Source organism: Aspergillus steynii, assembly GCF_002849105.1.
Source record: "Aspergillus steynii IBT 23096 chromosome Unknown P170scaffold_6, whole genome shotgun sequence".
NCBI lineage: Eukaryota > Fungi > Ascomycota > Eurotiomycetes > Eurotiales > Aspergillaceae > Aspergillus > Aspergillus steynii.
In genome coordinates this window covers 2,788,368-2,816,242 of record NW_020194403.1, presented here as the reverse complement: position 1 = coordinate 2,816,242, position 27,875 = coordinate 2,788,368, and the positions used below count along the sequence as shown (strand labels likewise).

Below are 27,875 nucleotides of genomic sequence, written 5' to 3'. Positions count from 1 at the left end.
ATGGCATAGGTAGCAAGCGACTCAAAATTTACTAAAGATTCAACATTTCTCTAGAGCACGTCAGTCTGTTGCAGTTTGCTTTATCCGATGGTTGGTCTATGACGTGTAGACCTGAAGGTAGCATTGCACCGAGAACGACTGAAAGCGACCATCAAAGCAGTATATTGTACAAGAGACATGAATCCAAGAGTGGTATAGAGATAGTAAACCATGGATCAGAACCTTCAAGGTTGCTGGGCACAGGAGGGAGGAAACGTCCGGCGCCCGCCATCAGTATTCCGTCCGAGTTGGATTCGGGTCATCCTGACGGTCGAGACGGACGGTTGACGCTTCGTCCTCAGGCATCCAATCCCGCCCGGGGAGACGGCGCTTGCCTGTTTGGGATATATATACACGTGATCAAGACTGAGTCAGCAAATATCCCAGGATGAAATGCTTGTAATAATGGCGGTAATCGCGTGGTATGTTTGGCTACGAGATTACCTACAGAGACATGCTGCCGTGAATCGATTTCTTCTCGCTGAATTGGAGAGGTGAATACAATGAACCCAGTCACGCCGAGGAATTAAAACCATTCACTTCTACCTAGGCCCTCTAGCTACTCCAGACGCCGTATTAACGGTCATCTCCAGGTGTCTCCGCCCGGCGAAAAATCTGTCACGCCGTCTTCCGTCTCAACCTCGCAAGCCCTACGCCTGCGCCCTACCCCTAAGCCCTCATTTCTGCTCTTGGAAGCCAACGCCCTGCTCATACCCTCTTGACCGACCATAACATGGCGGACTCAGGAGTCCCAGCTCCTGTTACTGATTTCAAGGAGCCTTCTGAGCTTCCTGCCTCTCCATTTCCCGTAAAAGAGGATCCTGGTTAGTCTTCCACGCCTGCTATTCTGTGTCCGTTTGCTGCCGCCCCCCCTGCCACCCGACTTTCAGCAGCCAGAAAAACATACAAGGCCCATTGTCTTTTCTTGTTTTCAGTCTCTTGGGACCATTGTTATAGCCTTCGCTGAAACCATGGCTTACTGACTTGATTGCCGGTAGTCTCTCCGAAACTGTCGCACCCTCTCGACGAACATGACGGCTCCGTATCTCCTCGCGCCCCCAAGAAACGGCGCCTAGAGTCCGAGCAACCGGACGACCTCGTCCTTCCCCCGTCACAACCTGGACTGGACGACCAGATTCCTGGAAACCAAATTGAAGAAGAATTGGCGTCGGCTCTGGGCCCCGGCGTAGTTGACACGGTGGAGCATCAAGATGACAAACATGGTCAGATCGACAGCTCTGCAGAAGCCCCTGTGGCACCGGAGACAAGCCAGGATATTGACACAGACATGGCAACAGTGATCTCGAATATTATGAACCATGCGGAACGGGTGGAGGAGCAATGTGTCCTCGGCCAGCAGCAACTGGTCGACACTTCCGACCAGTCAACGCCAAAGGGTATGGTATTCGTGAAGGCAAACTCGCATCTGAAAACGCAGAGTTTACCCATCCTGGATAATCTAGTAAGCTATTTCTCCATAGCCTCGTTGCGCATCGAATTGCTTCTAACAATATTCTCTAGTCCACTCAGATTCTATCACTGCTGGCAAAGTCGACTTATCAAGACATCACCTCCTTCGTTTCGGAGCCGGATTCGGAAAATGGCCAGGCCTATGCAACCATGCGTTCCCTTTTCGATCATACAAAGAAGGTTTACTCTTCGAAGAAATCTTTTTTATCGGCGATTGAACTGGAACTTACCGAGTCTTCGCAAGTCGATATCATTCGGAAGGCGAATCTAGCGTCGTTCGTCTCCAGCATCTTCGGCACTCAGGAAATCGGCTTTTCTGAATTGAACGACAATTTCCTTGATGTTTTCGTCCCGGAAGGCGGGCGTTTACTGAAAGTTCAAGGTGCTCTCTTCCTAGAGCTCAAAACGCAGGCCTTCATTGCCTCTATGAATAACGAAGAGCGATCCAGAACTGAGATCCTGTTCGAGCTCTTTCCCGATGACCTGGAACAACGTCTTCTCGACAGACGCCCTGGAACACGGCAGCCCGCCCCGAGTGAAACTGACTTCGTGAAGCGCGCTGGGTCGCGCCGTGACATTCTTCTCAACGATATCAACAACGAGGAGGCGATGAGGGCGTTGCCTGACAAGTATCATTGGGAGGATTTCCTCAGAGATCTGAGCTCGTACATCACCAAGAATTTTGATGCCATCAGCAATCAGCAGGTTCGTGTCTCTTTTGCTCTCCCCCGGACTTGGTGACTTTTACTAAAAGGTCTTATAGAAGATTACCAAGGGTCGACAACCTTCTTCGTCTAGTGGAGATGCGCCAGAGACTTCCAGCGCACCTCTTCAAGGCCAATTCCCGGTCGCATCGCAGACTCCCGATGTTCCTGTCGACCGAAATATGCATGGTGATCTCGTTGCTCGTGCGGCTCGTGCGGCACAGATCGCATTGCAGGGTCACGGGTTGAGACGCTCTCAGCAGCAGAACCAGCAGCAGAACCCGCAACCCCAGCAGCCGCCGCAGACCCAGCCTCAACAACATACCCAGCAGCCGCCGCAAACCTCGGCCCAGCAGCCTCAACACCCGCAACCTCAGCAGCCAGTGTCGCAGCAGGGGTCACACCAGGGCACGCCGGTTCCTCACGGATATTCGCCCGCGCAGCCAACGAACCAGCTCCCCCCTCAGCAAGTTCCTCAACAACAGCAGCAACAACACCACTACCAACCCAGCCCCACGCCCTCGGGATACCAGCAAGCGCCCACACAGCTCACCTTCCAGCAAAGTCCTCTTCAGCAGAACTTCCAACATTTCACTCACCAGACTGCTCCTATGTCTGTTCCTGGGCGGCCTAGCTCAGCGGCTGCCAATCATGGATACATGCCCGGGATTCCCCACTATTCCCAATCTCAGCCAACGCAGGTCCTCTACGAACGCGCTCGCATGGCGGCCTCGGCAAAGTCGTCTCCGAGCAGCCGTAAGTCCGGTCTCCCGAGCCAGCGTCGGCCGTGGACCACCGAAGAAGAAAATGCCCTCATGGCAGGACTTGATCGGGTGAAAGGTCCTCATTGGAGTCAAATCCTCGCGATGTTCGGGCCGGGAGGAACCATCAGTGAAGCGTTGAAAGATCGCAACCAAGTACAGCTCAAGGACAAGGCCCGCAATCTGAAGCTCTTCTTCCTCAAAAGCGGGATCGAGGTTCCTTACTACTTGAAGTTTGTCACTGGTGAGCTCAAGACTCGTGCACCCGCCCAGGCGGCCAAGCGTGAGGCGCGGGAGCGACAGAAGAAGCAAGGAGAAGAGGATAAGGCGCATGTCGAGGGAATTAAAGGAATGATGGCACTTGCTGGAGCGCATTCCCAGCAGGTTGCAATGGGTCACGGACACGATGCTATGTCTGCCTCGCCCGGTCTGGCTCCCGACCCCAACAGCCATCATCACCACCATCATCATGTCCATTCGGCATTTGACCAGACGGCCGAGCAGAATTTGATGCAAACCCTCGGTCAAGAGGTTCACGGAGATCAGTTTGGACAACACCAGCACCATCACCATCACCATCAGGATCACCTCGATCCCAGTATGCATGTCGGACAATAACTCTGGGGTGGTTTTCTTTCTTTCTTTCCAATTGCTTTTGCAGCCATCTATGTTCTGTTTCGCTTGTGGCGTTTTCCTTTTTCTCTCTCTTATCTCCGGGTGTCCAGGGCTTGATCCCCTCGACAGCAAGAGATTTTCCCTTTACTTGACGCTTGTCATGCAAAGGACCTGGAGATTGGGCGCGATAATACCAAATGTTTCTGTAAGATAAAATATCGTTGGGTAATCTGTTACAAGGACGGCGGAAGGATTTAGCCTGCACATGCATGTATTTTATTAGGGAGATATACGATCAAGTTGAACGGTTGTGTCGTCCAACATACATTAATAGGGATCTACTTGGTTACTCGTAGTTGTCTGGGAGAGACACCTGAAAAGTCGGGCCGACACCGGTTCTCCGCCCTCCAGCGACGTACCGCGGCGGTACATCTTTCACTACCTCCGTCCAACTGCAACCCGAGTTCAAAGGACCCTGGATTGCCAACGCGCCCATTGTCCAACCCGGCATTTTTCTTTGGCGAATTTTTTGCTTTTGTCCTTTGCCTTATTCGGTCGCTTGGTCCTCCCCTCCCTTGCTTTGTTCTCCCGTCACAACCAACCATGGCTGATCCATCGTCATCACAACCTCCTGTGTCATCCTCGTCGCAACCTCCACCCGTTGCATCGCAGTCTGCATCACAAGAACCCCCCTCTTCATCGACTACGGCAGCTGCAGGGCAATCCGGAACCAACTCGGAGGCGACTGTCGTGCCCAAACAAGAACCCGATACCGATCCCACCGCCCTGGATGCCTCCATCGACCAAGATATCGAACTCGGCGGAGTAGCTGACAGCACCGCGGACAATAATATCGACATGGCCAACGCAGCCGACGCAGATGAGAACATCCCTCTGGGAAATCCGGTTCAGACCGCAGACTCGGTCGATGCCCTTGCCGCCACGGCGCCGTCTAAGAAAGAGACTAGCCTGCGCGAGTTCCTAGGCAAGATGGATGAATATGCGCCGATCGTAAGGAGGCCGTTTTGTTTCGCTTTTACCTCTTTGTTTCTTTACATCCCCTTTATTCTATCTGTCTTAGTTATCTCTCTCACTTTATACTAACTCCAAATAGATTCCCGACGCCGTAACAGCTCACTACCTCACCCTCGCCGGTCTGCCACCACCAGGCAACGGTCCCAACCAAACCCCTCCTCACCTCGCCCGTCTCCTCGCCCTCGCCACGCAAAAGTTCATCGCCGACATCGCAGCCGACTCCTACCAATACGCGCGTATCCGCGCCTCCAACAGTTCCTCCGCCAGTAACCCCATGGGCAGTCTCAACGCCGCGTCGGGACTTGGCATGCCTGCAGGTGCCGCCGGCGCAGGTGCTGCGGGGGCTGCGGCGGGCGTCTCTAGTGGCGAAGCCAAAGGCAAAGCCGGTACACATCTGGGGATCCAGCGACCTGGTTTTGGAGGCGGTGGGTCCGGCGGCTCAGGCCAAGGGCGGACAGTGCTCACCATGGAAGACCTGGGGATGGCAGTTTCTGAATATGGAGTGAGCGTCAAGAGGGGGGAATTTTACCGGTAATCTGATTTCAGAAACAACTACACCACAGCATGTTGTTCTGTGGCCCTGCGTGGGTGAACGGGGCTCTGGAACTATTCACGGGAATCATTTGGATGACACTCCCCTTCATGCTATGATGACCCTGTTCATGAGGTTGGGCTCGACAGAGCCCAATCAAATCGATTGATATCCCTTTTCGAATCATTTCTAGAGATGGATATACCCGTCTTTTGGGGGTTTTATGCCGAGCCACTCGTGACAACGCAACGGGGAATGGCAGCATTCATTACTTTTTGTGTTTGTCGCCTTGATTAGGCTGCATTCAGGCGTAAATACGGGGTCGAGGACAAACGATATCCTACATTGGGTCTTCCTTTTTACATTATTGGAATTTGCGTCTGGCGTCAACGGTAGTTAGGTAGTTCTTGGGGTCAATTCTAATGCCCTTTACTCCTTCCTTTCGCTTTTTTTCCCTGAATAGCTCTACCTCCTATACTAGGAGATTTGGCATCTTAAAATTTCCCGCCTAGGTAAGAACGTAGGTAAAGCGTAGGACTCACCCCTGTCCAAGAACCTATACCTTACCACTGAAATCTCCAGAGCCCAATCACGCAGCGGTCACAACCTACCTAGATCGAATGGCGTGAAACCCGGGTAACTCAAAAACCAAACACCAACCAGCCTACACAAAATCCAGATATAGAATAGAATAGATCAAAGCGATTGATAATTTTCAACCCCCGAACATCAAACTCCGCAATCGACTAATTTTACACATGCAATGACAAAGATGTAGATATACACAATGATATGATATAACGAAACGCCACAGAAAATCACACACAGCAAGTCGAGTCGAGTCAAATCGAGTCGAGACCACCGAGTTTCTACACCTCGAGACAGCTTATTCGCCAAGCCATCCCATCCCATCCTGACTGACTGACTGACTAACCTCTTTCCATGCGTCGAATCCGGATTCGTCCACTGCGCGTGCATGAGTGTCTATGAAAAGCAACGCAGAGCCACTCTGGATAGCAACCAAGAGAAGCCCACGAACCCGTCTAGACAAACACCAGCAGCAAGCACAGCAGCAAATCCCGAAGCTCGCAATCCCAACGCACGCAATTATTTGTTCTTCGACAACTTATAGGTGAAACGCTTGCGAGTCCTGCACACACCTCACATTAGCTTCCACTTCTTCCACACCAAGAAACAAAACCAAGCCGAGAAATAGAATAGTCCCAAAAGAATCCACGTCGAAGTCCAAGGGAAGGGGATCAAACATACGGCGCATATTCACCCAACTTCCGCCCTACCATTTCCTCAGTGATGAACACATCCTGGTAATTCTTGCCATTGTGGACTGAGAACTTCAACCCCACGAAGTTGGGCAGGATGGTGGCGGCGCGCTTCTGGGTCCGGATTGGCGGCGTGCCCGGGGGAGGGGGGAGTTTGGCGGGGAGAGGGAGACTAGAAGATGGAGGAGGTTAGAGGTGTTGTTTTTTTCTTTCATTTTTCTTTTGCTGTCATGCTTCTGGATTCGAGTGTGTCATGTCATGGGAGTGTTTTCTGGGGAATGTATTCGAGGTCGGATCTTGGGTTGGAGTGGATGGATAGACGTACGGGACGATGTTCGGGCCTGGAGGGATAGCGTGTTAGTTTTTGGAGTAGCTGAATTGGGTATATATCATTCTTACCTTTCCAGACGGACCGGCCGAGCCGGGCAAGAGTGGGAATCATTTTGACAGGTTGCGCTGCTGCTTCGACGGACAGGTGCGCTGTTGCGATGATGTTCTGCCAAATTGTGTCGGAGCGGAAAATCGGATGACTAAGCGGGTCATCGACATCGGCGAAGATGTTGATGTTGATGGATAAGAGAGAATTGAGAAATAGTGTACAAATACTATTGGTTGATTGTTTTTCAAATGATTATCTATTATACACTCCAGCTAGAAAACAGTGGCAAATAAAGACAGATATGCTCATGCTATATGAAAACAGATGTTCCGCAGTCGCCAGCGACTTGTTGGATAGATAGTAAGACAGTAGTACAGTTGGGGCTATTCGACTGCCAGCTCGTCGAATACCTTGACCAAGCTCCGGATGCCCGTGAGAACGTTCTCATCTGGTCCCTGGCCAGGTGTCCAGCTGGCATGCGCAAAGTCAATCAGACGCAGGTCATGCACCTTGGGAGGGTCTTCCTCGTCCTCGTCCTCGCCCAGATCACCCAGGTGGGCGGTTGCCGGGTCAATGCTAATATTGATGGCATTGACCTGCTGCGTGGCGCCTCCTGGGCCAGTTGGTAGGTCGACTATCTGATAGGACCCGTCTTCTTGGAGTTCGAGTTCAAACTCCTCATCCTCAGACTCAGATTCTTCCGGCCCCCGCTCGATGGCCTTCTTTTCTTCTTCCAGCGCATTTTCCATCGCCGTAGGATCTCCTTCGTAGACAATCAAGACACTTGACGAATACATACGGCTCTCTTCGGCTTCGATGACCTGCTGCACGCGCCTCAGCTCGTCGGCCAGCCGCTTGGCCAGGAACTTGGCTCGGTCAATGGACCCAGCCTTAGCGCCGGCCAGGAAGGCCTCAAAGCCTTCCTTGACATTCTCTTGGCTGAAAGACCGTCCATACCACTTATCGTAACGTTTATAGCCATCCTTCTCAATCACCTCGCCCTTGGCACCCTCGGACCCCTCGTGGCGCACGTCATACGGGTCCGTCTTGCCTCCCGCATCAGTTTCCCCATTGACGCCAGTCCACACCTTCATTCCGGCGATCCGGAACCCGAGACTAGAGCTCGTTGTCTCCTTCGACACCGCATCCAGTTTAGCCCGCTTCGCAGGGGGCGCATCGTCCGCCCACAGTCGGGCCCCGAGCTTAACATCCAGGACATTGGGCCGGGTGAAGCCTGACGCCACATTTTCCAGCACGATTGAGAGGCCAGTCTCGAGCTTCTTCCCTCCAGATGGCACCCAAGATTCTTTTTGCTTTGTGGTATCCGGTGCCGTTTGCGAGGGTGTGGCAGATGGGTCGGTGGTCGCGGGAGTATTCGTAGTAGACGTGGAATCCGACTCGGGCAAGACGACAGCGCCACCTTGCTGAGAGGCGGCGAGGGCAAGCGGGTCTTGCTGGTCAGCCGATGACAAGGTTCCCATGAACGTGGGCATGAAATCCCTGAAGGTGGGATGGAGGGCGCTGGATTCGTAGAAAGCGATTTCTTCGTGGGTACAGGGTTTCGCAATCAAGGAGCCGGAGGGCGTACAGCGGACACCGTCACTAGGAGAGCTGGCGTCAGTATCTGAACTGGTGGCAAGTTGCTTCTCAAGAATTATCGAGCACGAAGTCATCAAGTCGCATCGCATCGCATCGCAAAGCGGCCATCCGGCACCACTCAGAGAGCGACGATCGATTCCCAGGACGAGGTCAAGAAACTTACTGTCCGGCGGCGGCATGGTCGAAAGCGACGAAGCTGTTGCTGTCCAGCTGCGGAGGGTTCACACTCTCCGATCTAGAAGATGACGTTGTCATGATTCCGGTGGTTCAGATGAAGAATCGAGTGTTTCCAAGTGAGACCGGCCGAGGCTAGCACTGCATTCCGGTAGAGGCCGCGATAAAGACAAAAAGGAGCGGTAGAGAGAAAGGACAAAGCCCGACCAGGCGAAAAATGCCAAACGGAACTAAAGCAAATACGCAGCAAGCGAAGCAAACACACAAGGAGAGACGAAGCAAGGGTGTTTGGTTGGGTCCAGGGTCTGGCGCAAAGACAACGGGGAAAGGAGACAAATCTGACGGGCCCGTCAGCCTTGTGGAACATGGAGCTCTATCGCATCATCCCTTTCAACGACCCGCCCGAGGGCTGTCTCATGTTGATCAACCACCGACTATGCTGTCATCATTACGGTTGGGTTTTATGTTCTTTTCCATTCATTTGCTCTAGGCAATCGAATCCCATCCTTTCCAATTCTTATTTTCGTCAGCGGTAGTCACACTATATATTTCTATGCTATACGATCGTTCTAGTTCCACGAAACCGCCATAGTACTACTAGTACTTGTACCTCTACAACATGAGCTCCATCATTCTTTGAGCTGACCTTTTGCAATTCAGAATATTTACTGTGAATTCATCTCCCTTTATCTCTTCGAGAACAATAAGATATGCGCAACCAACGACGTATACAACTGCTTAGTCATGCCATACAATCTGCTCATTGATGCAATTGCAGTTCTCTGGTTCAACTTGCACTCGGCGGGATTCTCAATTTGTACTGAAGTCTTCCCATCGAGCTCCTGACAGGGCTATTATGGGCTACCATTGTGGAAGTCGACGGAGCTGCCCACCTGGAAGAGACGAAGATCTCAGTCCAGCCTGACGCGGTTCCCGATGCAGATTCCCAGCCAAAGTCTCGATGAAAACAAGAGATTGCAGCGTTCAGTCTGATGGGAGCTCATGCTATCATGAACGCCCCTTCCACTTCATCGGTCCTGGGTTGTCCCTTCAGGGATCGACTGAAAATGCCTGCAAGCTTATTTGACCCGCAGCATCATGTGATTTGGATGCAGAGAAAGCGTGGTTGAGGGCTCCATTTCATCCCTGGCTTACTCACCCATCACGATTGCTTCACTGCGCTGCCACCACCAGCATGTCCCGAATTTCTCAGTTCACCCGCATTCTGACCCCCTCTTTCCGAGAGAGCCTGCTGGATTTCTGGTTTCAGCGCCAAAAGCTGGGGTCAAACTCGGCCCTGCCGGGACAAAGCGACATAGCCCGCTGGTTCAGCAGAGACGCGGAGTTCGATAAGCTATGCACGTATGTTCAGCTCACTCCTCGAGAACAGACGTTGGAGACCAAACCCTGACTTGTTCCCAGACGGCAATTCTTGCCCGCCCTGGAGGCTATTCGGGAAGCCAATGTGACCGCAACCGAGCTTCGAACGGCTCTTAACCTCAAGTCTCCTCTTGACTGGCTCAGTACTCTGTTGCTGCTGGATCAGATGTCTAGAAATTGCTATCGAGACCTGCAGTCGGCAGTGGTTTTCACTCAGTTTGACCCATTGGCATCGGAACTTGCCTTGCAAGCCATCAAGCAAGGGGTTCCGGACTCGCGGCCGATCAAATACCAATTGGCCTATCGGGTGTGGTTCTATCTGCCGTTGATGCATACCGAGAACCTGGAAACGCATAAAATAGCCAGACTCCAGTATGACAAGATTTCAAACGACGCAGAGGAGTTAATCCGAAGTGGGAAGGATTCTTCAATGGACCCCGAGACCGAAGATTGCTACCGGGTCTTCTCTGAGCAGCCAGACATGGTGCGAGAATACATTAAAAGATGTACCGATGAAGAAGAGAAGCACTCTGCTTTGATCGAACGCTTTGGTCGCTACCCGCATCGCAACACGCCGTTAGGCAGGACATCCACGGAGGACGAGATTGCCTATCTGAAAAATGGCGGGGAAACGTTCGGGGCGAAAGCTGACTATGACAATTAGAAGATTTTATGCATCATCTCCTCGAAGATAGAGAGAGCTTCTCAAAGGCGAATTAAACACCGGGGAACTATTCATCTCCCTGAAGAATCATCCTTTGCGTCAAGATCAGGTGTCAGAAGGGAAATGTCCAATGCTAGTATATCCTGCCAATACATGGGTTTAGATTTTATCCAGATGGTTCGGCAAATAAGGACCATCGTGCAGCCTTCACATGTAAATAATGAAAAAGAAGTTTCCTCTCATTTGGCTTTTGGTCCTAAGAACATCTATTCACGTCTTCCTTTGACATGTCCTTGCGGGGGTCGATATGATGGGTGGCTGCAGGGCGCAAACGGAATCAAATGAAGGTGCAGCCAACAAGAGCCACAACAACAACGACTTGTCCTCCCCAATCCCCCCAGTAACGTGACCACGGTGAAAGGCAACTCGGGACAGTCACTCTTCACTTTCCACCGATGCACTCTATATTCACTTGGGCCAAAGACTAAGCAATCTTCTTGCTCGAGCACCGCACCTGCTTCCCTCATCTACCCCTCTCGTCCTATCATGCTTTTGCATTCAAACCTCAACTATGGAGGCCCTAGATAACCCCGTCAACCTTCCCTTCCGTCCTGCACCAAGTCAAGATGCCAAGGAGCCTGTCCAGTCATCCTCAGTTTCTCCGGATTCAGATGGCAAGTCTGAGGCATCTTTGACCCCCAAGCCTGACAACCCTGGGGCAAATGATGAAAAGGAAGACGACCAGATGACTACCTATGTGGATTTGATGGGACCAAAGAAGAAGAAGAAAAGTAAGAAGAAGCCCAAGAGCAAGCGCGGAAAAGTAGGTTCTCCCCTCTGAACTGCATTATCCACCCTGATTTGGGTTAACATCCTACAGAACAAGCCTACTGGTTTCGAGGAATACTATGTCGACGCTCCTATGACCCCGGAGCAGTTTGAAGAGGAGAAGAGTATTTATGACGTGTGAGTAAAAGTTGACATTGGCTGCATAAAGAACTAACATCTAACCAACTTGTCAAAGCTCGCGACCGCTCATTTAGTAAGTTGCATGCCCCTTTCAATACTTGAATATGTGCTACCACTTGCTAATACCACCCAGTCGAATTGAAGATGCCCTGCTGCGCTACATGAAAAACCGCCGCATCGAGAGTGACCGACGCCATATCTTCATGAAGTATCTCACCTACGGTGGTGTGGAAGTTGGTCCCAAAATGTTTGCCGGCGTGGATGAACAGGATATGAAGGAAATGGACAACGAGCAGATCCTGATTGCTAGAGCCCAAACAAGCATCAACCATGAGAAGCTGAACCTGCTTGTTGATTTTGACGCCGTGGTCAAAGGCTACTTGTAAGGCCGACTATTTCAGCCATCTCGGCATTGTCCATTAACTAACAAGCAATCCCTGCAGGACTTCTTACTTCCCGTACTTCTTTAATCCCGAAACTGAAGAGACGATCAAGCTGGGTACTGTCACGATCCGCAATTTCCTGTCTTATCTTCTTTATCACGATGTTTGCCCTGAGCACAACGAAAGCATCGACGCGGCCCGAAGGTCATGCGATATCGCCTCTAAAGAACTCTGGGATAACCAGCAATTCACAGTCAAGGCGCCTGGGGACTTCAACGCCGCTTGCTCCACCCTCTTTGGGGGCTTCCTCTACGATATGTATGTGGAAGACGATAAGTGGCAGAATCCAAAAGATAATGGCGTGCGGATGACCAGAGACATTGCTCGCAAAGTGGTTAAATTTGCCCTGGCTGGTGCTGGTTCCAATGAGCAGGCCCAGCGATTTCGGGATCTTGCAAACAGCAATGCCCTGCGTGCGATGCTCGTGGAGGATATTCATGGCTTTGAAGTCACCGCCGTGTTTCCGATTGACCCTGACGTCAGGAACTTTTATCAGGAGTATGCCCCCGATCTGCATCCTGTCGGAAGAATTACTGGCAGAGCATACTTTGACCCCGGCAAGCCGGCGTATGATCTGAGCCAGGAAGAACGTCTGGAATGGGCGCTTGGCAACATACAGATGCCCGAGTTTGAATTTTTCCTGGAGGAAGAATTGCTTAAGCATTGCTATCCTGGCATGAAAATCATGACCTCGGTGTGGGAACTGAACTGCGGCTTGCATTTCTTCGAGGATATTCAGACCGCGTACTGTTCTATCTACACGGTCCTTTGCAACGATCTCATGTTGGGATGGAAGAAACCAAGGGATCTGACGAACGGAGAGGACGATGAAGAGGACGATAACGATGCTGGTGAAGACAAAGATGAGAATGCGGGAAATGGCGGGGCGACCAAGTGAAATACGGCCCTACTGTACGTAGTTACGAGATTGATAGTACCAAGTTGCGAGAACCTTTAAGGTCAAATCGAACTTGTCTTTTCACATGTGCTCTAAATTCAGATTGAATTATATACTGCATGCCCGTTACTCATGTTTTAACAAAAGCTTTCCCGTTGTCTTGCGACCTTCAAGATCGCGATGGGCCTGAGCCACTTGCTCCAAAGGATAAACCTTGTGGATCTTGACCTTGAGCTGACCAGACTTCAGCAGGTTGAACAGCTCGTTCACGTAGTATTCCAGTTCCTCGCGAGTCTCGATGTACCCGAACAGAGTTGGCCGGGCGATCTTGACACACTTGGGAGAGAGTTTCCTAGGTTCCATTAGCCATTTGAATCCCACCATAGCCACCGAGACAGCACGTCAAACTTACGGCAAAGCAATAGGAGGCACCGGGCCACTGGCATTTCCAAACCAAACAATTGTGCCCTTCCTTTTGACGGCCTCCAAACTTCCCTCCCAGGTATCCTTTCCAACGGAATCATACACAACGTCGACACCTTGCCCCCCAGTCACCTCCTTAACAATCTTCACCCAGTCCTTGCCCTCCTCGCTCCGGTAGTCGATGACAACATCCGCACCCAAGCTCTTCACCAAGGCTACCTTCTCCGGACCGCCCGCGGTCCCAATGACCTTCGCGCCGACAGCCTTGAGGAGCTGCGTCATGAGGAAGCCAGCGCCACCGGCCGCCGCATGCAAGAGCACCCAGTCGCCCTTCTGCACGTTATACGTCTCCCTACTGAACGAGAGCACGGTCATACCACTCAGAAACGAAGCAATGGCATCCTCATCGCTGACGCCGTTGGGGATGCGCACCGTCCGGTCCGCAGGGACCGCCGTGTACTCCGCATAGCCGCCCGTCGTGAGCCAGGCGACTCGATCGCCGACTTTGAAGTTGAAGGGGTTAGGACCGAGTCCGACGGCAGCGACGGTGCCGGCGCCTTCGCGACCGAGGATCTCGGGCTTGGGGGACTGGTATAGGCCCGTGCGGAAGTAGGTGTCGATGTAGTTCACGCCGGAGATGTTGTTCTTCACGAGCAATTGGCCTTCCTTGGGGGTGGGGACTGGATGGTCCGTTTTGAACTCGAGGACCTCGGGGCCGCCGATTTTCTCCGCAATGACGGCTTTCATGGTCGATGGGGTGGACATTTTGCGAGCTTGAGCTGGTTGAGTTAGCGGGGATGGGCGAAGATGTCCACTAATTGCCGATAGACGAGCAGCGCTGGGAGAAGGCGTTGCGATGGTTGATGGACGGAGGAGGGAGGTCAAGTGGGATGGCGAAGTTAAAATGCGATTGCGAGACATGCGGAGGGGATGGCGGGTAGTTATCGTCCAGGAAGTGCTGCCGATGGAGATGTGGATGAAGGATATTCCCTGGATATGAGGGGGTTCAACATTAGTAAGTCCATGTTATCTCGCGTTGATCTCATCTACAGTCTCTCCCCGCATTCCCATCTGGACAAGAATCACCACATCGACAGTACAAATTGGCATTTCTCATTATCAATGGATGGCGGATATATTCCGCATCACTATTTCGTTTATTAATCATTTTCTACGCTAACTCATATCGCTTTTTTACTCCGTACCTTCAATTCCGATCCATCCAAGTCCATCGGAAATGACGCCATCGTCGGCGGAGATCCGATTCCGAATCGGAGTATCGGACTGTCGGAGGCATTGCCGACAGACACGCACAGCTGAGTCATTCCTGGCATAAACGCTCGTAATGCACGCGCATGACAGGCCATTTGGTCTCGCTCGATTCGATCCAACTCACTCACCCTTCTTCCCCTGTCATCTTTATTGTCATCTGGAGGGGTTTCTGCTGGTGTTTCACAGCTGATCCCTATTCCGTCTTTCAGCTCCTATGTCCATCTCATATCAGCCAACTCATTGCCATCATCTGCTGCTGCCCCTCCTGCAACAACAACGTCGTCATACTCGTTCGTTGCCTCTCGGGCAACCCCTGCTAACCAACTAACCAGGATGCCATGGGCACGGAAGCGTAGGTACCTGATTCGAATGATATCCGATGCTCAGTACATATGATATCATTCCAGCCCGGCCAAGCACCACGCTAGGCGGCTGTGTTCGCTAAGCTATTCTGATGCAGTCAAACAACTGTTCGCCTCAAATCTGGTGCTAGCTTGGTAGCAAAACAATATGCGAGTCTTCTGGTATCAGAGTACCTACTCTGATGTACATATTTTGCGGTACACAAGCACGAGATCGCTTCGGCAGCCAATCATATTATGCTCTTCTTCAAACCCGCCATAGCCCCTTCTTTCTGCAGGGTTCTGTCTTTTTCGTGCGTTCTTAGTCCAATCACGGAATGGATTTGGTCCTGGGGTAATATTATCGAATTTCCGATGGAAGGTAAAGCCCCAAGCCACAGAGGTGCCAGTTCACTGCCACGCATCTGCTATGATATCACTCATCATTTTTCGACCTGTGCGATGCCAGCCGAGTCACCCATATCGAAGGTGCTCTGGTGAATTTGCATGACATCTTGGCCGGTGATGCTCGTCCATGGGGTCGGTAGGGTCTCGCTCTCTGCGAACAGTGACTGCCCCGAATCGTCTTTCACCATGAGCTGGGTAGAATGGTGTTGGTGTTGTAAGGGCCTGATGTCGACAGCGGTGACACTGGGCATGTTGCTATTGACGGCAATTTGCTACCATCGTGGCTAGGTCGCTATTCAGTCACTGTTCATACCAGACATATGGGATGGCCTCTGATGTATTGAATGCCAAGATTGTTCTGCACTGACGGGTATGGGCGGCTATAGCGGCCAGACTCAATATGCAGGTAAAACAAATGATAGCAATTGTTTTTAGAGTCATGATGAAGCTTATTTAACTAATCGTAAATCTGACCAGTTCCATGCATTGTTTAGTTCCGAAATAGTCGCCGAATGTAAGGGACAATTAACTGTCATTAAGTGTTGATTATTGAGAAGATTTGCTGCTTTATGACTTTTATGGATGGTTATTGTGAAATCAGCCCGAGAGCAAGCAGTCCGAACCAACCAATTTCTTGCGGCAGGGTACTTGCATGCTTGATCGTATAAATTCTTCAAATCTTTTAAACGGTTGGAATTTTAAGTGTATAGGGTTTTATGTACTCAAAATATGGATTGTGGGAAGTGAAATGAAAGTCATTGTCAATTCACATGACCCTACCAATATGATCGTAAGCTGATTTTAGCCATAATTACCCATGTTCATAGACACAGATAAAGATCGTCAGATACTATTATTAATTTGAAAATCTTCTATTATATGACTTGGTTTTCATTTCCTAAGAGTCCTTTCATCCCATCCATGTTCCGGTGTAGTACGATGCGATTACTTACAAGAAACTGGTCTATTGGGCGAAGGCCTATGTAGAATTCAACATCTGACCACCGATCGAGTTGGCTCGATGGCAGCAGCCGGCAATCGGCACACAGACACCCAGGATTTATGATCAAAATACAGCAATATGGCTTGATTGGCAGGAGTGCTGCAGTCCAAGCCTTCTCATCGCAACCGGCATAGGGCTACGCTTCCCCATTGGGACTAGCGGGTCCAGTGACCCACAGTCGTCGATAGCTTCATCTCGAGGTTCCCTTTAAAGGAACCTACTTACAGCACATCCCACTAAGGACCAGATCGACATGCATCGTTCTGGGCAAAGTCCTGTAGTCAAGGGAGCCCAACCACTGCAAGATGTCGACGATGGCGTTAAGGAAAAGTCGAGGCGCTCCCTGACTCCACACAGCCTCGTCTGGCCGCGACTTCTTTGCCTATAACCTTGCCGCGGACAACTGTCTCGATCCAATCCTCCACACGGCCGTTGCCTTTTCTGCATCGTCTCTCCACAATTGTTTGCGCCCCCTCTCTCGCAGTATTATTTTTCGGTCGATGATCACAGGCCAGAATTCCCTTTTTGATGGGACTGAGAGCAATTGTGGATTCCGCCGATGACTACTAACCGACAACGTCACCGGTTGCAGGCAGCGATACCTTCTGGCCAGGATCATCACGTTTCGATTTTCTGTGCCTGTTGACATGGCCTTCGGAGAGCCATTCGTTTTCATGTTCAGCGCATGGCCATGGTCGCCGTGTTTCATCTTGCATGGCCTGATTCGTCGCCTCTTAACGCCCAACCTTTCAGGCCCCATGCCCTGATAGGGCCTCCACGATTGGAGGCGCTGCCCGACCAGGTTTTCATTGGGATTTATATACGCCTCCCCACCTCCCTCGTCCTAGCTCCTCTATCCCTAGTTGTATAACAGAAAAAGTCTTTTTTTGTCTTAATCCTTTTGGTGCATAATTAATATCTAATAGCTTTCCGAAAGACCCTGGCGGCCTTTCCACTTTTCTATTCTTGTCTCTTGCCTGATTCTTGACCACTGCTTGTACTCTATCTAACCCGCTCAGCCAATTGGATTCACTGTCTCTGCAGCTGGTTTTTGCTTTGCCATTGACTTTCTTCCTTGGAAACTCCCGAGTGAGTTTGACACGACGGGTATAACATGCCAACAGCAGCCAGGAGAGTGACTCTAATTTGCCGTGCCATTGCAACAGGATAGCTGTTGTCGCAAAAAGATAGAGGAACCACATCTCGTTCCCCTTTGACCCATTGGACTTGCCAACAATCCATTTGCCTCTTTTTTCACTTCTCTGTTGAGAATACCTTGTGTGATCCAGTCATGCCCTTTTGGCGCCAGAAGCCCCAGTGGCCCCCTTTGCCGTCTGTAGAAGACGAAGTTGCATCCCTTTCCCGTGAATGGCAAGGACTGTCGAACCTTGGAGAAAACCCCGGAGTCGAAGGAGTGTGTGCCAGAGGAACCGTTGATCAGTATCCCGTGATCATGGACGTGTTTTGTTACTCAGAAGAGACCTTGGTTGTGGAGGAATTCTCCCGGGAACCCAGTTCTTCTTCGGATGACAGCGCCGGGCCGCCAACGCCGCCCACGGATTTCCCTCAGTTTTCAATTCCTCAGCACCTCGCCAGCAAACTCGACTTGAATAACTTCCCTTTTGGTCCGTCCCCCTTTTCCCTGCCACCAACATCTCAGAAGGCCCTTCCTCCAGGCCCTTCACCCCAGAGAACCACGTCGCACCCAGGACATATCCCCCAAAGCACCACCAGCGCAGGATCGAGGTCTTCTTCTCGCCAACGCGATCCCAGTTCCAGGAGCACTCGAACCCGGAAGGAAGCCATCCCGGCAGGGCCCAAGGAATCTCCTCCAGCACTCCGGAAGGGTCTGTCCCGGGTCCACACCCATAATGGACAGCAGTCGGAACCCGCCTCATCGTCCGTTCCTCGACGATCAGAGAGTGTTAAATCCGCACGGCCCTTGAGACGCTCAGCAACAGATACACAGCGGCCCGGCTCTTCCTCGGGTTACTTGTCTGACTCGAATGCAGCCAAGTCCAAAACCAAGACCAGGCGCGATCGTCCAGAACCCCTACGGGCCTCAACGAATCTGAAGACTGTTGCGGACGTTCCCAACACGCCCACCCTGGCCGAGAGATTGGAGGAAAAGCTGCGGCAGCGACAGGAACAACGTGACTCCAAGGGCACGGCACACAGCGATGTGCAAAAGCCATCCGTTCCTTTGTCGGCCGCCAAACCTCCGAAGCCTTTCGAGCGCAAAATTGAGCTTCCTGTGCAGAGGCCCCCGTCGCGGCCTAAGACGGCGTCGCCGAAGCCTGATCGCCCACGAAGTGCCGAGCAGGATCCCTTCTCAGCCTCGTTTGCTACTGTGACGCCAGCAGGTTTATCCCGACCACGACGCCCGCCATTGGCTGTTGGCCCGGAGCAGCGATCTCACTCTACAGATCAGGTGCCATCCAGCCGTATGACCACCAGGCGCACAGTATCCTTCTTTGAAGATGCACTTAAGCCGCCTTCGTGCCACCGGAAAGCTGAACCGGACATTGTCCAGCAACTACAATCATCTCGCAGCAACTCTCCCCAAGGTTCCGTTCGCCCACCCTCTCCCAGCAAGGATGGATCCTGCCTGCTGCCCTGCCCTCGATCCGTTCCGGTGGCCGGTTATCAAGACTGGTTCACGATCCGAGGGATGACTCATCTGAATATTTGCCCTTCATGCATGAAGCAGATGCGCAAGTCCAAATTCCGGGACGCCTTCATTCTAGGAACCCCTCGGTCCCGTGGCGACATGATCCGCTGCTCGATGAGCGAGCCGTGGACCCGGCTGGCCTGGATGCAAACCGTCAAGAAACAACTGGACCACCTTGACCTCCTCCAACAGATCACGCGGACCCGATCATCAGGCAGCAAGCCATGTCCTGGCCGCATCGTCAGTGAACAGCACTGGTACCGCGTCGTCGACCCGGACACAGGTCTATTCCTCCCCAAATTCAACGTCTGTTCCGCGTGTGTCAAGAACCTACGAACCTTGATGCCTCCCCACCGGAACACCTTCAAACGAAGCACGGCCCTGCAAGCCCGCGTCTGCGACTTCGTGACCGACAGCCCCCGCTTCGTCCGATACATCGACTACCTCGACATTGCCGCCAACCGGTCCGAAATGGAATGGACCTCCCAGCCCGACCTCGGCGACTTCATGGCCTACGCCCGCCGCAAGGTCGTGCTCCGCGACTGCCGTCGCGACCGCCTGGTCCTCAACACCTGGCACTACATCCCGCAGCTCCCCGAGCTGACCGTGTGCGAGGACTGCTACGACGATGTTGTCTGGCCCCTCGTCAAAGCCAACCACCCGATTGCGCGCAAATTCTCAACCCTCATGCGCCTGCCCCCGGGTGAGGGGCCCTCCCGATGCCGCGAAGCAAGCTGCCAACTGTACTCGCCGCGCATGCGCACCAAGTTCCGGGACGCGGTGCAGCGCGACGACCTGATGTATCTGAAGCTGGCTGCGTTGCGGCGATTTGACGCGGAACAACGATTCCGGGAACGACAAGAAGAACTATTGGATGATGAAGCGCGTGGATATGAATGTGAGACGGAGCTGAGGAAGAATCTCGAAGAATGGAAAGCCTGGGAGTAGAATGGATGTCTGGCTGGCTGGACTTTGAACTTGAACTTGAACTTGAACTTGAACATATGGCGAGATGACATACAAGTTATGAACATGGCAGGAGAACAGGATGCATCATGATCACTTGTTTGGGAGAGATAAGTCGCTGGCGACTTATTTCGGCGGCTTTTTCTGTCCTTTTTTTTGTTTTTTTCTTTTTTGGCTTTTTTTCTTTTCTTTATTTCTTTCTCTTTCCGATTCCCTTCTCGTTTCTTTTCCTTTCCTTTTCCTTTTCGTTTTGCATTCTTGCATTTTCCTTTCTACTTTCCTACTTCTCCTATCTCTCCGATCTTCTCTTCTCTTCTCTCTTTTTCTTTGCATGTCTGGTTCTGCTTTCTTGTGCTTCCCGCAACGCAAAATGTACCGGTGTATCACCATTTGGATATTGGATATAGAGCAGTCGCTAGATAGTAAATATGTATGTACAAGAAATGATTTGACCAAGAAACCAAGACCAATGGCCATGCCGTAACACCAGAAACGAATCAAAACAAGATAGAACAGACCATTGGCCGATATCAGCCGTCCGTCTTCCACAGATAATAGTATATATAGAGAGATCAAATTACCGAGCCACAGCCCTGTAGTATAACCCTATGATTCCTCTCCCCCCTCAACCCCATTCAACAACTCACTCACAGTCACAACTCTATACCCCCTCCTCTTCAACTCCGGCAACACAACCCCCAGCATCGGCACCGTCCACTCCCTCCGATCATGACAAACAATAATACTCCCCTCGCGGACCATACTCAACACATGTCTCGCATTCACCCACCACCACGGGATCTGCGCATCATGCGGATACACACTCCCCAGGACAATGCGGAACCCCAACTTCCGGACCACGTCTCTCATCGCGGCGCTAAAGAAGCCAGACCCGGGTCGGAAGTATTTCCCCGCGGGCTCGCGCAGCCCGACAACCGAGTACGCGGCGCGAATGGAGTCCTGGACGGAGAGGATCTGGGCCTCCAGGTCGGAGGGGGAGAGGGCGCGGGAGGGCTCGTCGCGCATGGCGTGGTTGGCGAGCTCGTGGCCGGCGCGGAGGAGCTCGTGCAGGGACTCTTCGCGGGAGGGGATCTGCGAGCCGATGAGGAAGAAGGTGGCGTGGGCGTCGTGGTGGGAGAGGAGGTCGAGGATCTCGAGGGTGTGGGGGGAGGGGGCGTCGTCGATGGTGAGGGCGATGAGTTTTTGGCGGCCTTCGGTGGATGAGGCATGGTGGTTGGGAGGTGGGGGGAGGTGGAAGAGGACGTCGGGCCAGCGGTGTTGGAAGTAGCGGATGAGGAGGTTAGGGGGCTTGTAGATGATGTAGAAGGGGGTGAGGAGAAGGAGGGTCAGGAGGAAAGGGAGGAGCATGATCAGGAGACGGCGGAGTTTGCGGCGGGGGAGACGGAGAAGCATTGCATTGGTTTTTCTGGGGGTTTGGTTTTGGTTGTTGTTTGGTGATTGATTGATTAGGTTGACGGTGGTAATGCGAGGCAAGGATGTGTCATGGTCCTCTGTCTGGTGGTTGTGGATTGAGAATCACAGTAGCTAGATAGAGGTGGATGAGGTCAGTTGAAGTTAAGATAACACGGAGTTCTCCAAGATCGGCGATAGAGTTAGAGATAAATAAAGAGCGAGCGTACCCACCATCCCTTCAGCGGTCCAACCCCAGTTGAATGCAATGACTAAGACTGGTCCAAACAACCCCAGATGCTCACGAAAAACTGAGAATAACTGAATGCAATAAAAGGATTCAACTCCACACGACAACGATATTCCCGCCGCGATTATTGAACTTGGTCGGACCCTCCCGTCGCCGCCGCAGTTCTCGCTCGCGGTCTCGCACTCGCTGGCTGTGCGATCGAGGACGTTTCCGTTGGCGACGAAGGTCCGAAAACCGGGAGAAGAAGTTGCGGAGCCAAGCAATTGGCATTGGCACGAATATCTCTACCCCGGACGGAGTAGACTGGCGAAGGGAAGAGGAGAAGGAGAAAGACGGGGAAATGAGGAGAAGAACAAGCGGAGTCAGGTGATTTGGGGTCTCTGTTGAATTATCGATCTTCCAATGTATACGAGTAGTTGTCAAGCTGTCTTCCAGCATCAACACGGGGATTTCCCGGTTTTATTATCCCCTCGTCCCGCGCCCAAGTGGCGATGCTCATTTAGCCCGACAGCCTTGCCAACTGCCAAGACACGACGACTGAACCTCGTTCGACAGGTCGCATTCGTGATGTGGATTCCGGCACACTAAATCCATCGCGTGGTCTGATTCAGCATTCCTGATTATTGCCTCAAATAATAGTAAAACATATGCATCCCCCTAACTCCAGGACCCACTCTCAAATCATCTCTATACGTGGGGGAAAAGAAGAAACAAAGAAAAAGAAAGGGACAAGAAGATCCCACTATCCAACCAATCCGACCACCTCTCCAGGCCATCCTTTCCCCCAGACAATCGCCCGCGGAGGTACTCGCCCTCCGACTGGGGCCAAAACTCGGATCTTGCCCTTTTCGCTGTCCACATCGGCCACGTACAAGAATCCCATGATACTGCTATCCCGAATATCGGCCGGATTGGCCGTCGGCGGGACATGCGTGATGGCGAGGAGGGAATTGGCGAGGGTGCTCGGTGCTGGAGGCAGGGTCTTCTTCAAAGGAACCATCGTCGTAGCGGCGGGCGGCTGCGGCGCCGTCTCGGTGGATGAAATCACCCCGAGCAACGGCGCAGCGTTTCCATCCGGCGACCGGGGCACCGCGGTGGTCTCGGCGTCGTTGCTTCCGCCGGGGAGAAACGAATCGTTGGCGCCGAACTGGGCCGGATCATACTCGTCCTCGTCTTCTTCGAGAGATGCGAGAGTGTAGTTGTAGATTCCGAGAGAGTCGTAGTCCAGTTGCTGGGCGTGGGGAGAAAGTGTGACGTTGGTGGTCGACGACGCCGACACCGAAAGAGCAGCCGATGCAGTCGAGGGAATGGGATTGCCGAAGAAATAAGTTCGGATCTGAGATTCGCGTACTCCCTTCATGAACGCGGCGTCGCGGTCAACGCACCCGCCGGATTTCGATAACTTCACGACGGAAATGCGCTCGTCCGACGCGGCAGCCGAGGCGCTAGCACTGGGCTTATTGTCGTAGTTCCTCATCATGATGCTATACAGACGTTCCGAGCCGATGACGAGAATAGTAGTGACTGCAGAAATAGTAGAAATAGATCAGCAACCGCATTTACTTTCGGGCCAAACAAATCACACATACTTGCAAACTCCGTCACAATGTGGTTGATCATCTCGACACTGCCAGCCTTACTCTGACTGAAAAGGCCGGGCGTGTCCACAATAATCCCCGTCTCACGAGCATCCTCGTCCTCTGCCATCCTCGCGGTGACGGAGAGCGCCAATCGCGACACAATAGGCTTGTAGATTGACCCATCGTCCTCCAACGGGTTCTGCATCGGATAGAAGTAAACCAGCGGCAATTTCACCGGCACAGCGCTCGGTCCAGACATGGGACTACTGCCCCAGCCCTCCTCGACATCAATCATCGTGCGGAACGCAGTCGCCGTCAACGTACCGGGGACACTCAGCATGCCCTCCGTCGGATCCAGATTGACCACGATAGGCTGCCGACCGACCTTGGTGGAATAAGCCGTCAAGATCTTCGCCAGACTGGTCTTGCCCGCATCCTCGGGTCCCAGGATGAGGACGCGCGGTCCGTCTCTGCCCTCTGCCTTGGCCTCCTGGCGCAGCGTCTCCAGCGCAAAGTGCACGTTGGCATATTCCACCATCGGCGTCTCCTCCGCGGTGTACTCGCTCTGACAGCCGCCGGCGCCGTGCCCGGGCGCAGCGGAGCCATTCACCCCGGCCGTGGGCAGTCCGTCAAGAGACGAGATGGTATCGCCCGCGCTGACTTCGAGCGTGCAGCCGTGCCATGTGTAAATCGCGGCTTTGGTTCCGGAGAAGGTATAGGTCTGCGAGGTGGCTAGTTCGGTGCCAAAAAGTTCTGCATTGCCAGCGAGGAGCTACAATCCACCCTCCAATTCGAGATTCGAGGATAAGTCAGTCGTCCGGTTCGAGTCTCACTGGGTAGAGAAAGAGGAGAATGGGTCGTGTCGCAGAGGAACTTACCTTGACTCGGACGATCGTGCCGAATGCGACTTCAAAGCGCCATTCCGAGCCCTTGGACAGGCTGATCTGTGTCGGCGGGGCAGGGGCAAACTCCCTTTCCACCGACGGCTGCGTAAGATCTAATCCCGGGAGAGACATTGCATTGCTGGGGAAGAGATTAGAGGGAATGCCGAAGCAAAAGTTCAAAGAAGGATTGCGTTCGAGGGGAGCTTCGAGATGACGGTGTTTGGTGTGTTTGCATCTCGTCGGACAAAGGAAATCCGCGGTTGTTCAAACTACTACTCAACAGCCTCGACATTCATTCAATACGCCGCGTTCCTACGTACTTCTATGGCTCTGGACAAGAATGATTAAACTACCATGTGCATTTTCTATCTATCCCCGGCCGATTCTCCTTCCCAAAACCCCTCAGGGAACCAATCCAGACTGCAAGCCCCGATCAACGCCGTCGTCGAAAGCACCCTAACGATGGGGTGGAATAATATTCGAGAAAATGAACTGACTCACAATTATGAAAGACATATATCAGGTATCCAGGATGAAAAGAAAAAGGGGGGCTGCACATCAAAGGAACGGAATGAAAATCGAGGTTTTCTTTCACGATCTCCAGGACCTCCAACCACAATCATCGATGATGCCACTCATTCCTCCTCGTAGACTGTGCTTCTCTCCCAACAACCAAGGAGCAAAATTAAAATGAAAAGAAAATGAAAAGGTGTAGAAATGTCAATACGGTACATCAAGAATCGGCATAGGGATAGCATCCTTTCGACAACATGCATTCGGGGAACAGGAGATTGGCCAAAAAAAGGTTAGGACATAGGGGAGAATAGAAATAAATAATCGGTAGGGTAGGTAGATACGGTGTACACATTCCAGATAAAAAAAAGAAAAAGGTATTCAACGTCCACTGGACTTGGTATAGAGGGGCGCAAGGAGGGAGAGGACTAGGTTCTTGGGGGTGAGTGATGGGTAATCAACTTGAAGAATATCTTCAATTCAGAGGATCAGTTATTAGAAAAAGTAAGGAATAGAGACCCTGAAAACAAATTAGCAGTCTGAAAGATGTACATGTTAGGCAAGGAATATACTCACGCAAGTGCAAACGCAGCCGAGACGCCCACAAGGGCACGATTCCTCACACGCTCGCGCTTCAGTTTCTCTTCGAGGACTCTAGCCCTCTTTACGCGTTGGGAAGAAGCCGCCTTGGTTTCTTCGTCCTCTTCATCCTCACTTAGGACATCAGTCTTGCGCTTCTTAGCAGCGGCAGCCGACGATTCCGCGGGCTCCTGCTCTGTAGTTTGCTTGACAGCCTCCTGGACCATCTCCTTTGCTTGGGCGATCATCTTTTCGGTATCCTCTGCCGATGGAGCCTCGGGGAGAGTGATAGGCATCTCGACCGAAACGGTCGTCTGGGTGGTTTGAACTTCCTTGTCGTCATCACGGGCATCGGCATCAGTGTCGGCGTCAGCCTTCACCTCGATCTTGACCTGGTCCTCTACGGACTCTTCCACGGAATCTTCCACAGGCTCTTCGAAACGTCGGGATTTAGAAGACTTCTTCACCTTTGGTGTAGCAATAGGCTTCTTGGGCGTCACCGCCGATTTTGCCTGCTTCGCTGACTTCGCCGGGCTGAGAACCAGTTTCTCCTCGTCGACCTCGACGCTAGGCTGGATGATACCATTTAGCGGCTCTGGGTCCGCCGTGGCATCCAAAGACGACTGCAGGCTTGCGTTTGCTTCAATGGTGGCAGCTGCGGAGGCTTCCTTCATGGCCTTCGTTTGTCTAGACTTGCGTGGGGAACCGAGCTTCTTGCTCGGGGAAGCAGAACGGCGACTTCTGCGCAATGCGGGGGCCGAGAGCTGAGGTGGTGCGTCAATAGGCGGCAGGTCAAACCGAGGAGGCGGCGTAATCTGTTTCTTTGCGCTCGATGGGCTTTGCACGATGTCCGTGGGGTCCAGCAGGGCGCGAACCCAGTCATACATCTGATACTCTCTGGCAAGCTCAAGGGCTGGAGGGAACAATCAGAATCTCATCGATATCAGTCGAAACGAGTGTGCGCTTACCGAGGATGGGTGAGATCCAAACATTTCCGGCAATCTCATCTTCGCTAGTCTCATCTCGGGACTTCAAATATTCTCGCTCGGTTCGTTCTTCATCCAGACGCGCCCAGGGGAAGGCAATCTTGAACATTCCGGTAGCACTGACAAAACCATCCTTGCTCCGGCGCTATTGACGTTGAAAGACGTTTAGGTTAGTCGCTATGTCGCGCGGTGTATCGATGAAAAGAGTGGAGCACTAGAATAAAAGCGACTTACCATCAGGAAGTACGTTTCCGGATGCTGCTGGGGCGTGTGCGATGGGAAGATTTCGGAGCCCTTGAGATCCTTGGGCAAGGGAGCGCGCAGGTGAGCATATTCAAATGGTCCCAGGTTCTCGGGCTTCGTCGCGTTCGACGTGCCAATCTGGGTAGGCTTCACGGCAAGGTTTGTTTTGCCCAAGCGGCGACGCACGAGAAGCTCCTCGTCTGTGATCGCAAGAGAGGCAACGCGTTAGTCTGGCGCGACCATCAAGCTTCAAGATCGGCGGTGCACTGCGCAGCTTTGGCCTCGCCGTCCTTGCGCCACGGGGAAGATGTAAACTTACAGGCAGGAGCCTCGGTGGCCAGGATGAGCGGGTTGTTTTTCTTGGGGAGCGATCGCACCATGGTGATTGAACAGGCGGGTTCAACTAATGGGGCGGAATTATAGGGGATGGATATTGGGGATGACGATGAGAAAAATCTTCTCCGAGGGGGATGTTGAGATAGGATGCGACGCCAAAACGTCGGCCACGTTGCAGGCGCGTCTTTTGCGGCTTTGCAGAGGGTTTAAGGGAAGAAAAGGACGTCACCACCACAAAAGAGGGAAGGGAGGGGTGAACGATGGTATGACAATTGAGTCGGGATAATCCCTATGACACACGGACGACAGACCCGCGACCAGATGATAATCCAAAACCGAGTCGAGGTCAATCCGAGTTCTCTGATAAGGAAAGTACAGTAAGTCGCAGGGGAGGAAAATAATAAATGGATCGGAAAATGGGGTGGGCGATTGCCCGTACGGGCCCGTGACCGTATCGTTCGCGCTGCTGTATCACGCTAGTCCCGACACGGTCGCAGTCCACCACTCAGGACTCGGAGACCTCCAGTGTGGTTTCCCGATTCGGTAAGTATCAGCGTCGCGGGGCCCATCCCCCGGTATCTGATGCAGCCAGTTGCCGTACGGAACGGTATTGATGCCCTGGCGCCTTGGGGATCTGGCGGGTAATCCGGTTGGCCCCGTGACGGGAAATACGTCGAAGAATGGGAGCATCGCAGGCCGGGTTGATACATCCATTGGCAAACGGAGCAGTCGACTGTTCATATTGACAGAGTCTTTTGTAGATACGGAGTAGGTTTGGAAGACTCTTCGTACGTATCGGTATGTCCGTCACTGCATCAGCATGCGGGCGTTGTCGAGTACATATGTCGCAGTATGATTGTGTACACTGACGGGTCAGTATATAAATGATTACTATTATACTTCAACTTTCATCCATCAAGTATAAAGCACAAAGAATATATACTTATTGAAAAAAAATAAATAAAATAAAAATATAAAAAGAGAGAGAGACACAGTGCAAAACTCTATCATATACCACAACAACCACATCAAACAAACAGTATATTCATGAAGACCTTACTCAGGGTG

At 52.3% G+C, this 27,875-nt stretch overlaps 15 protein-coding genes across 15 annotated transcripts; 6 read left to right on the top strand and 9 right to left on the bottom strand.

Moving 5' to 3' along the window:
• The first annotated feature begins 495 nt into the window (after nt 1-495).
• P170DRAFT_457588 (putative MYB DNA binding protein (Tbf1)) lies at nt 496-3,894 on the top strand. Its single transcript, XM_024851727.1, has 4 exons — nt 496-863; nt 1,038-1,501; nt 1,561-2,214; nt 2,273-3,894. Exons 1-4 carry the CDS (start codon nt 773-775, stop codon nt 3,590-3,592), a joined length of 2,529 nt encoding a protein of 842 aa, XP_024702549.1. The 5' UTR covers nt 496-772; the 3' UTR covers nt 3,593-3,894.
• A 125-nt stretch (nt 3,895-4,019) lies between these two features.
• On the top strand, nt 4,020-5,580 carry P170DRAFT_438941 (putative TFIID and and SAGA complex TAF10 subunit). Its single transcript, XM_024849724.1, has 2 exons — nt 4,020-4,600; nt 4,704-5,580. The coding sequence occupies exons 1-2, from the start codon at nt 4,193-4,195 to the stop codon at nt 5,157-5,159; spliced, it is 864 nt and encodes a 287-aa protein (XP_024702548.1). The 5' UTR covers nt 4,020-4,192; the 3' UTR covers nt 5,160-5,580.
• Nucleotides 5,581-5,843: 263 nt separating this feature from the next.
• On the bottom strand, nt 5,844-6,434 carry P170DRAFT_237163 (uncharacterized protein). Its single transcript, XM_024842930.1, has 2 exons — nt 6,426-6,434; nt 5,844-6,306 (listed from the first exon to the last, which is right to left on the bottom strand). Exon 2 carries the CDS (start codon nt 6,132-6,134, stop codon nt 5,886-5,888), a length of 249 nt encoding a protein of 82 aa, XP_024702547.1. The 5' UTR covers nt 6,135-6,306; nt 6,426-6,434; the 3' UTR covers nt 5,844-5,885.
• Nucleotides 5,858-6,907, bottom strand: P170DRAFT_438939 (mitochondrial 37S ribosomal protein uS19m). The gene is made up of 4 exons (XM_024849723.1): nt 6,836-6,907; nt 6,762-6,777; nt 6,426-6,608; nt 5,858-6,306 (listed from the first exon to the last, which is right to left on the bottom strand). The coding sequence occupies exons 1-4, from the start codon at nt 6,876-6,878 to the stop codon at nt 6,264-6,266; spliced, it is 285 nt and encodes a 94-aa protein (XP_024702546.1). The 5' UTR covers nt 6,879-6,907; the 3' UTR covers nt 5,858-6,263.
• A 147-nt stretch (nt 6,908-7,054) lies between these two features.
• On the bottom strand, nt 7,055-8,931 carry P170DRAFT_438938 (inositol polyphosphate multikinase). Its single transcript, XM_024849722.1, has 2 exons — nt 8,578-8,931; nt 7,055-8,417 (listed from the first exon to the last, which is right to left on the bottom strand). The coding sequence occupies exons 1-2, from the start codon at nt 8,667-8,669 to the stop codon at nt 7,199-7,201; spliced, it is 1,311 nt and encodes a 436-aa protein (XP_024702545.1). The 5' UTR covers nt 8,670-8,931; the 3' UTR covers nt 7,055-7,198.
• Nucleotides 8,932-9,783: 852 nt separating this feature from the next.
• On the top strand, nt 9,784-10,632 carry P170DRAFT_363613 (DUF924 family protein; the record flags this gene model as incomplete). Its single annotated transcript, XM_024844585.1, has 2 exons — nt 9,784-9,950; nt 10,011-10,632. 2 exons carry the CDS (start codon nt 9,784-9,786, stop codon nt 10,630-10,632), a joined length of 789 nt encoding a protein of 262 aa, XP_024702544.1.
• A 766-nt stretch (nt 10,633-11,398) lies between these two features.
• Nucleotides 11,399-12,942, top strand: P170DRAFT_363673 (uncharacterized protein; the record flags this gene model as incomplete). The annotated part of the gene is made up of 4 exons (XM_024844595.1): nt 11,399-11,455; nt 11,513-11,598; nt 11,735-11,983; nt 12,045-12,942. The coding sequence occupies 4 exons, from the start codon at nt 11,399-11,401 to the stop codon at nt 12,940-12,942; spliced, it is 1,290 nt and encodes a 429-aa protein (XP_024702543.1).
• A 66-nt stretch (nt 12,943-13,008) lies between these two features.
• P170DRAFT_412991 (quinone oxidoreductase family protein) lies at nt 13,009-14,400 on the bottom strand. Its single transcript, XM_024846950.1, has 2 exons — nt 13,355-14,400; nt 13,009-13,294 (listed from the first exon to the last, which is right to left on the bottom strand). Exons 1-2 carry the CDS (start codon nt 14,284-14,286, stop codon nt 13,069-13,071), a joined length of 1,158 nt encoding a protein of 385 aa, XP_024702542.1. The 5' UTR covers nt 14,287-14,400; the 3' UTR covers nt 13,009-13,068.
• Nucleotides 14,401-15,135: 735 nt separating this feature from the next.
• P170DRAFT_237116 (uncharacterized protein) lies at nt 15,136-15,583 on the top strand. Its single transcript, XM_024842929.1, has one exon. The coding sequence runs from the start codon at nt 15,237-15,239 to the stop codon at nt 15,477-15,479; it is 243 nt and encodes an 80-aa protein (XP_024702541.1). The 5' UTR covers nt 15,136-15,236; the 3' UTR covers nt 15,480-15,583.
• Nucleotides 15,584-16,197: 614 nt separating this feature from the next.
• Nucleotides 16,198-17,098, bottom strand: P170DRAFT_428444 (uncharacterized protein; the record flags this gene model as incomplete). The annotated part of the gene is made up of 4 exons (XM_024847843.1): nt 16,198-16,236; nt 16,340-16,350; nt 16,615-16,771; nt 16,961-17,098. 4 exons carry the CDS (start codon nt 17,096-17,098, stop codon nt 16,198-16,200), a joined length of 345 nt encoding a protein of 114 aa, XP_024702540.1.
• Nucleotides 17,099-17,680: 582 nt separating this feature from the next.
• On the top strand, nt 17,681-20,008 carry P170DRAFT_362782 (uncharacterized protein; the record flags this gene model as incomplete). The annotated part of the gene is made up of 2 exons (XM_024844538.1): nt 17,681-18,752; nt 18,816-20,008. The coding sequence occupies 2 exons, from the start codon at nt 17,681-17,683 to the stop codon at nt 20,006-20,008; spliced, it is 2,265 nt and encodes a 754-aa protein (XP_024702539.1).
• A 347-nt stretch (nt 20,009-20,355) lies between these two features.
• On the bottom strand, nt 20,356-21,810 carry P170DRAFT_438936 (chitin deacetylase CDA4). Its single transcript, XM_024849721.1, has 2 exons — nt 21,667-21,810; nt 20,356-21,571 (listed from the first exon to the last, which is right to left on the bottom strand). Exon 2 carries the CDS (start codon nt 21,437-21,439, stop codon nt 20,633-20,635), a length of 807 nt encoding a protein of 268 aa, XP_024702538.1. The 5' UTR covers nt 21,440-21,571; nt 21,667-21,810; the 3' UTR covers nt 20,356-20,632.
• On the bottom strand, nt 21,608-22,240 carry P170DRAFT_237057 (uncharacterized protein). The gene has a single exon (XM_024842928.1). It carries the CDS (start codon nt 22,122-22,124, stop codon nt 21,777-21,779), a length of 348 nt encoding a protein of 115 aa, XP_024702537.1. The 5' UTR covers nt 22,125-22,240; the 3' UTR covers nt 21,608-21,776.
• A 188-nt stretch (nt 22,241-22,428) lies between these two features.
• P170DRAFT_478092 (cleavage polyadenylation factor subunit CLP1) lies at nt 22,429-24,282 on the bottom strand (the record flags this gene model as incomplete). The annotated part of the gene is made up of 3 exons (XM_024853529.1): nt 22,429-23,210; nt 23,276-24,038; nt 24,145-24,282. 3 exons carry the CDS (start codon nt 24,280-24,282, stop codon nt 22,429-22,431), a joined length of 1,683 nt encoding a protein of 560 aa, XP_024702536.1.
• Nucleotides 24,283-25,158: 876 nt separating this feature from the next.
• Nucleotides 25,159-26,851, bottom strand: P170DRAFT_478091 (DNA-binding domain of Mlu1-box binding protein MBP1; the record flags this gene model as incomplete). The annotated part of the gene is made up of 5 exons (XM_024853528.1): nt 25,159-25,183; nt 25,240-26,155; nt 26,211-26,373; nt 26,463-26,671; nt 26,791-26,851. The coding sequence occupies 5 exons, from the start codon at nt 26,849-26,851 to the stop codon at nt 25,159-25,161; spliced, it is 1,374 nt and encodes a 457-aa protein (XP_024702535.1).
• Between the last annotated feature and the right edge of the window lie 1,024 nt (nt 26,852-27,875).

Coding starts and splice junctions, on each gene's coding strand:
- P170DRAFT_457588 (XM_024851727.1), top strand. CDS start 773: ATGGCGGACTCAGGAGTCCCAGCTCCTGTTACTGATTTCAAGGAGCCT. Junction 864..1,037: donor TCCCGTAAAAGAGGATCCTG/GTTAGTCTTCCA, acceptor GATTGCCGGTAG/TCTCTCCGAAACTGTCGCAC. Junction 1,502..1,560: donor TACCCATCCTGGATAATCTA/GTAAGCTATTTC, acceptor AATATTCTCTAG/TCCACTCAGATTCTATCACT.
- P170DRAFT_438939 (XM_024849723.1), bottom strand. CDS start 6,878: ATGATTCCCACTCTTGCCCGGCTCGGCCGGTCCGTCTGGAAAG. Junction 6,307..6,425: donor AAGTTGGGTGAATATGCGCC/GTATGTTTGATC, acceptor AGGTGTGTGCAG/GACTCGCAAGCGTTTCACCT.
- P170DRAFT_237057 (XM_024842928.1), bottom strand. CDS start 22,124: ATGCTGGAAGACAGCTTGACAACTACTCGTATACATTGGAAGATCGAT.
- P170DRAFT_438941 (XM_024849724.1), top strand. CDS start 4,193: ATGGCTGATCCATCGTCATCACAACCTCCTGTGTCATCCTCGTCGCAA. Junction 4,601..4,703: donor TGGATGAATATGCGCCGATC/GTAAGGAGGCCG, acceptor AACTCCAAATAG/ATTCCCGACGCCGTAACAGC.
- P170DRAFT_237116 (XM_024842929.1), top strand. CDS start 15,237: ATGCTCTTCTTCAAACCCGCCATAGCCCCTTCTTTCTGCAGGGTTCTG.
- P170DRAFT_412991 (XM_024846950.1), bottom strand. CDS start 14,286: ATGTCTCGCAATCGCATTTTAACTTCGCCATCCCACTTGACCTCCCTC. Junction 13,295..13,354: donor GTGCCTCCTATTGCTTTGCC/GTAAGTTTGACG, acceptor AATGGAACCTAG/GAAACTCTCTCCCAAGTGTG.
- P170DRAFT_438938 (XM_024849722.1), bottom strand. CDS start 8,669: ATGACAACGTCATCTTCTAGATCGGAGAGTGTGAACCCTCCGCAGCTG. Junction 8,418..8,577: donor GACCATGCCGCCGCCGGACA/GTAAGTTTCTTG, acceptor CAGCTCTCCTAG/TGACGGTGTCCGCTGTACGC.
- P170DRAFT_237163 (XM_024842930.1), bottom strand. CDS start 6,134: ATGCACGCGCAGTGGACGAATCCGGATTCGACGCATGGAAAGAGGTTA.
- P170DRAFT_438936 (XM_024849721.1), bottom strand. CDS start 21,439: ATGCTTCTCCGTCTCCCCCGCCGCAAACTCCGCCGTCTCCTGATCATG.